The sequence below is a fragment of the Oncorhynchus kisutch genome, linkage group LG14 (assembly GCF_002021735.2).
Source record: "Oncorhynchus kisutch isolate 150728-3 linkage group LG14, Okis_V2, whole genome shotgun sequence".
Taxonomy (NCBI): Eukaryota; Metazoa; Chordata; class Actinopteri; order Salmoniformes; family Salmonidae; genus Oncorhynchus; species Oncorhynchus kisutch.
The window spans coordinates 79,863,847-79,870,531 of record NC_034187.2 but is presented as its reverse complement, the minus strand read 5'-3'; the positions used below and the strand labels follow the sequence as shown (position 1 = coordinate 79,870,531).

General features: G+C 46.0%; 1 protein-coding gene across 3 annotated transcripts in view; it reads right to left on the bottom strand.

Moving 5' to 3' along the window:
- Positions 1–964: 964 nt before the first annotated feature.
- Positions 965–6,685, bottom strand: part of LOC109879613 (programmed cell death 6-interacting protein) — a 42,745-nt gene continuing 37,024 nt past the window's right edge. For 2 of the 3 annotated variants that reach the window (XM_031789027.1, XM_031789029.1), the window contains exons 17-18: positions 4,667–4,854; positions 965–4,176 (exon numbers count right to left, since the gene is read on the bottom strand). In XM_031789027.1, the coding sequence (XP_031644887.1) occupies positions 3,951–4,176; positions 4,667–4,854 (414 nt within the window). In that variant the 3' untranslated portion in view covers positions 965–3,950. The remainder of the gene's footprint in view (positions 4,177–4,666; positions 4,855–6,685) is intronic. The other variant, XM_031789028.1, reaches the window with a different exon arrangement.

The window sequence follows — 6,685 nt, the reverse complement described above, 5'->3', positions numbered from 1 at the left end:
TGTTTGGACCGGTATAAAGTCAAGGACAGTGATTTACAGCCACCTGGAGGGGTGTTTGGACAGGTATAAAGTCAAGGACAGTGATTTACAGTCACCTGGAGGGGTGTTTGGACAGGTATAAAGTCAAGGACAGTGATTTACAGTCACCTGGAGGGGTGTTTGGACAGGTATAAAGTCAAGGACAGTGATTTACAGCCGCCTGGAGGGTTGTTTGGACCGGTATAAAGTCAAGGACAGTGATTTACAGCCACCTGGAGGGTTGTTTGGACAGGTATAAAGTCAAGGACAGTGATTTACAGCCACCTGGAGGGTTGTTTGGACAGGTATAAAGTCAAGGACAGTGATTTACAGCCACCCGGAGGGTTGTTTGGACTGGTATAAAGTCAAGGACAGTGATTTACAGCCACCTGGAGGGTTGTTTGGACAGGTATAAAGTCAAGGACAGTGATTTACTGCCACCTGGAGGGTTGTTTGGACAGGTATAAAGTCAAGGACAGTGATTTACTGCCACCTGGAGGGTCGTTTGGACAGGTATAAAGTCAAGGACAGTGATTTACTGCCACCTGGAGTTATGACATCATTGCTCACAACTATAATTAAATTGGCTGATCCTTCCTGATGACCTGGATATGTGATCCTTCATTAACCTATAGGAAGTCCCACCCAGTTGACTACTTCAAAATGGTGGATGTGCTCAATGGCACTATGCTAAAACTGGCTTTTGGGCACTAGAGTGCTGTATCTGTCCCTTTATCTCAGGTTGGTGGCAGTTCCAACCGTCTTGCTAGATGCACTGCTCTCGGGGCCATGCCTGCCCTCTCCTGGCTACTTCCTTTAACTACATCAGTAGCTTTCAGCAGACTGGACAAGGAAGTATACATGGTATAGAAATGTACAAGTCTATGGTTCTGAAGATCAAAGACAATGTTCCTGAATAAAGTAGACTCAGCAAACTGCACACAGGTGTCTGTCTGGTATCCAGAGGTGTTTAATCACATTAGAACCACAGAGAGAAAGAGAAACAGTCTGTTTGGTTAACCACATACATTCTTATATATATATATAATATACAGAGCCTTCACTAAGTATTCACAGCCCTTGACTTATTCCACATTTTGTTTATCAGCCTGAATTAAAAATGGATCACATGGATTTTTCCTCTCACCCAATACCCCATAATGACATCACAATACCCCATAATGACAAAGTGAAAACATGTTTTTGCTAATTTTATTGAAAATGAAATACAGAAATATCTCATCTAACATACGTATTCACACCCGAGTCAATACTTTGTATAAGCGCCTTCGGCAGTGACTACAGCGGTGAGTCTTTCTGGGTAAGTCTAAGCACTTTCACACTTGGATTGGACAACATTTGCCCATTATTCATTGAAAAATGATTCAAGCTCTGTCAAATGAGTTATTGAGCAATGATAGACAACCATTTTCAGGTCTTGCCATAGGTTTTCATGTAGATTCATGTCTAAACTGTAACTCAGCCACTCATGAACATTCACTGTCTTCTTGGTAAGCAACTCCAGTGTAGATTTGGCCTTGTGTTTTAGGTTATTGTCCTGCTGAAAGGTGAATTCATCTCCCAGTGTCTGGTGGAAAGCAGACTGAACCAGGTTTTCCTCTAGGATTTTGCCTGTGCTTAGATCCATTCTGTTAATTTATTTATCCTGAAAAAAAACCCCACTTCCTTAATGATTACATGCATACCCATAACATGATGCAGCCACCCCTCTGCTTCAAAATATGGATAGTGGTACTCAGTAAATGTTTTGTATTGGATTTGCCCCAAACATAACACTTTGAATTCACCATTGGCCTCATGGTGAAATCCATGAGCAGTTTCCTTCCTCTCTAGCAACTGAGTTAGGAAGGACACCTGTATCTTTGTAGTGACTGGGTTCATTGACACACCATCCAAAGTGTAATTAATAACTTCACCATGCTCAATGTCTGCTTTTTACCCATCTACCAATAGCAAAACTTCCTTAGTCTTTGTGGTTGAATCAGTGTTTGAAATTCACTGCTCGACTGAGGGACTTTTACCTGTTTGGGGAACAGAGATGAGGTTGTCATTCAACAATCCTGTTAAAACACTTACTGCACACAGATTGATTCCATGCCACTTACTTAAGCTTGAAATAACAACAGGTTTGAATACATACTGACTCAATATACATTTCAACTTTTCATTTTTAATTTATTTGCATTTTAATGCATAAAAAAACCCCACATGATTCCACTTCGAGGGGGCCAGTGACCCCAAAAAAATGAAATATAATCCATTTTAAATTCAGGCTGTAACAACAAAAGTAGGAAAAAGTCAAGGGGTGTGAATACATTCTGAAGGCTCTGCATCTAATAATCTTTATCCCAGAAAAACATCTCCAGCCGTACTCTGATTATAGGAGAGAACAGATCTCCAACGGTCCTCAACTACATGAGAAAACCTACAGGCCGTTTTCATTGGATCAGTACATCAGTATTATTCATTAGAAAAATAGGATATAGATATAGTTGTAATAGAAGCGCCAGGAAATGATCTCGGTGATCAGAGCTGGGTCAATATTCAGTAGCAAAACGGTTTGATAAACAGACAAGGAACATTTGTTCAAGTCGTACATTTGCACTCCTGGACACAACCGTCGGTCCTCCGGTCCCCTCAACCGGTGACATTGTAGCGGGACCATCCACCCGCTCCCAAATAAGGAATCACACCTATAGACTACGCCCCCTCATCTCAGAATGCAGCGAGGCTCCTCAGAGCGTTGGGCCAGGAAGTGAAAGCTAGCGGTGAAGAATCTGTTGATGTATCCTTGAACAAGGCACTTCACCCTCGTTTGCTCCAGGGGTGTCGTACTACTATGACCTCTAAAACAACACTGCACATGTCCGGCGGATGTGACAATAAAATGTTGTGTTTTTGTTTTGTTTTTTTAGTGTTCTAAAAAGAGGCCCAGCCCATACCAGGAAGTCAGATCAGGACGAGAAGTTAGGAATTAAATAAAGAATCAACGCAATAATTAGAAAAATTATATGAAAAACTAATTAAACAAGGGTGGTGGGATAGAGTAAGGGTAGAGTAGGGAGGGTAGGAGGGGAGGGAGAGAGAGAGATAGAGTAAGGGTAGAGTAGGGAGGGAAGGAGGGGAGGGAGAGAGCGAGATAGAGTAAGGGTAGAGTAGGGAGGGAGGGAGGGAAGGAGGGGAGGGAGAGAGAGAGAGATAGAGTAAGGGTAAAGTAGGTAGGGAGGGAGGGAAGGGAGAGAGAGAGAGTAAGGGTAGAGTAGGTAGGGAGGGAAGGGAGAGAGAGAGATAGAGTAAGGGTAGAGTAGGTAGGGAGGGAGGGAGGGAAGGGAGAGAGAGAGATAGAGTAAGGGTAAAGTAGGTAGGGAGGGAGGGAGGGAAGGAAGGGAGAGATAGAGTAAGGGTAAAGTAGGTAGGGAGGGAAGGGAGAGAGAGAGATAGAGTAAGGGTAGAGTAGGTAGGGAGGGAGGGAAGGGAGAGAGAGAGATAGAGTAAGGGTAGAGTAGGTAGGGAGGGAGGGAGGGAAGGGAGAGAGATAGAGTAAGGGTAAAGTAGGTAGGGAGGGAGGGAAGGGAGAGAGAGAGATAGAGTAAGGGTAGAGTAGGGAGGGAAGGAGGGGAGGGAGAGATAGAGTAAGGGTAGAGTAGGGAGGGAGGGAGGGAGAGAGAATTTATTGCAGAGGTTAGTATCACGGTTTCTGCTGTCAGTTGGAGGATGGATAGCAGAGGGGAGGGGTAGAAGGGATGAAAAGGGAGAGAGAGAGAGAGTAAGGGTAGAGTAGGGAGGGAGGGAGGGAGAGAGAATTTATTGCAGAGGTTAGTATCACGGTTTCTGCTGTCAGTTGGAGGATGGATAGCAGAGGTAGAAGGGATGAACAGGGGGAAGAGGGAATGATAGAGTTTACACAGTAGTTATTGTTGTGGGTAGTATGGTTGATGTGGTGGGTGCTGGGGCTGCTGTTGGTAGGTGTAGGGGTGCTGCTGTGTGGGGGGGGTCCCGGGGAAGCCCCCCTGTCCGGGTGCTGGGGCCTGCTGATAGGGGACGTAGGGCTGCATGTTAGGCTGCATAGCGGGGGGCATGTTGTACTGGCCGTACGCTGCATACGGGTTATAACCCATAGGCATCTGGTAGGCATACCTGAGGATACAGAGAGAGAGAGAGTTAGGAGAGACAGAGAGAGAGAGTTAGGAGAGACAGAGAGAGAGAGTTAGGAGAGACAGAGAGAGAGAGTTAGGAGAGACAGAGAGAGAGAGTTAGGAGAGACAGAGAGAGAGAGTTAGGAGAGACAGAGAGAGAGAGTTAGGAGAGACAGAGAGAGAGAGTTAGGAGAGACAGAGAGAGAGAGTTAGGAGAGACAGAGAGAGAGAGTTAGGAGAGAGACAGAGTTAGGAGAGAGACAGAGTTAGGAGAGAGACAGAGTTAGGAGAGAGACAGAGTTAGGAGAGAGACAGAGTTAGGAGAGAGACAGCGTTAGGAGAGAGACAGAGTTAGGAGAGAGACAGAGTTAGGAGAGAGGGGGGGGAGAGAGAACAGCAATGGAAGTGTGACTAGAACAACGGACGGATAACAGTTGTGCAACTCTCACACAGTCTGCCGACTGGGACAATAAAGGTATTGATTGATTCACCCTGGGTATCCCTGGTAGGTGGGGTAAGGCGGTCCCTGTGCCTGTGAGGGAGGGGCCATGGGTGGGGGGTTTCCTGGTTGAGGCTGGTTGTCTGGAGGGTTACCAGGTGCGGAGGCGGCCTGGGGGGTGAAGGCAGGGGGAGGGGGCCGCTGGGGGGGCTGGGCCTTCACCTGGGGCTGCTGAGGCTGCTGGGAACGGGAAAGGGAAAATCAGAGATCAATAAAAAAGAAATAGATAACTAGTAAACACTGATAAACATTTCATTTATTGATCACTTGAAAAATTATATTTTCACAATAAGAGACAACATTACAGTCCTGTTTATCTCGGTCGTATTTGAGCCAGTTTGATTAGGCTGAACCGGTGTGGACCGGTGAAGAGGAGCAGCCTGATCAAATCCATCAGTCATCTGTGCTGCCTGGTCATATGGTCAACAAGGCAGCATGGCACATTGTTCAAAAACATGTCTTCTCCATAAAATATAGGTTTGAATTTTCCAACGTGTTTTCCTTGAGAAGGTAGACAAACTTTTTGTTTTGTTTGTTATCAAGTGGAAACATTCTTAAAACAGAGCTGTTTAAACTGCACAGCTCAGTCCCCCATGCAAACCCAACAAGACATGTTACCAGAGGTCTCTGTTTAAACTACTGGCACACAGCTCAGTCCCCCATGCAAACCCAACAAGACATGTTACCAGAGGTCTCTGTTTAAACTACTGGCACACAGCTCAGTCCCCCATGCAAACCCAACAAGACATGTTACCAGAGGTCTCTGTTTAAACTGCACAGCTCAGTCCCCCATGCAAACCCAACAAGACATGTTACCAGAGGTCTCTGTTTAAACTACTGGCACACAGCTCAGTCCCCAATGCAAACCCAACAAGACATGTTACCAGAGGTCTCTGTTTAAACTGCACAGCTCAGTCCCCCATGCAAACCCAACAAGACATGTTACCAGAGGTCTCTGTTTAAACTACTGGCACACAGCTCAGTCCCCCATGCAAACCCAACAAGACATGTTACCAGAGGTCTCTGTTTAAACTACTGGCACACAGCTCAGTCCCCCATGCAAACCCAACAAGACATGTTACCAGAGGTCTCTGTTTAAACTGCACAGCTCAGTCCCCCATGCAAACCCAACAAGACATGTTACCAGAGGTCTCTGTTTAAACTACTGGCACACAGCTCAGTCCCCAATGCAAACCCAACAAGACATGTTACCAGAGGTCTCTGTTTAAACTACTGGCACACAGCTCAGTCCCCCATGCAAACCCAACAAGACATGTTACCAGAGGTCTCTGTTTAAACTACTGGCACACAGCTCAGTCCCCCATGCAAACCCAACAAGACATGTTACCAGAGGTCTCTGTTTAAACTACTGGCACACAGCTCAGTCCCCCATGCAAACCCAACAAGACATGTTACCAGAGGTCTCTGTTTAAACTACTGGCACACAGCTCAGTCCCCCATGCAAACCCAACAAGACATGTTACCAGAGGTCTCTGTTTAAACTACTGGCACACAGCTCAGTCCCCCATGCAAACCCAACAAGACATGTTACCAGAGGTCTCTGTTTAAACTACTGGCACACAGCTCAGTCCCCCATGCAAACCCAACAAGACATGTTACCAGAGGTCTCTGTTTAAACTACTGGCACACAGCTCAGTCCCCCATGCAAACCCAACAAGACATGTTACCAGAGGTCTCTGTTTAAACTACTGGCACACAGCTCAGTCCCCCATGCAAACCCAACAAGACATGTTACCAGAGGTCTCTGTTTAAACTACTGGCACACAGCTCAGTCCCCCATGCAAACCCAACAAGACATGTTACCAGAGGTCTCTGTTTAAACTACTGGCACACAGCTCAGTCCCCCATGCAAACCCAACAAGACATGTTACCAGAGGTCTCTGTTTAAACTACTGGCACACAGCTCAGTCCCCCATGCAAACCCAACAAGACATGTTACCAGAGGTCTCTGTTTAAACTACTGGCACACAGCTCAGTCCCCCATGCAAAC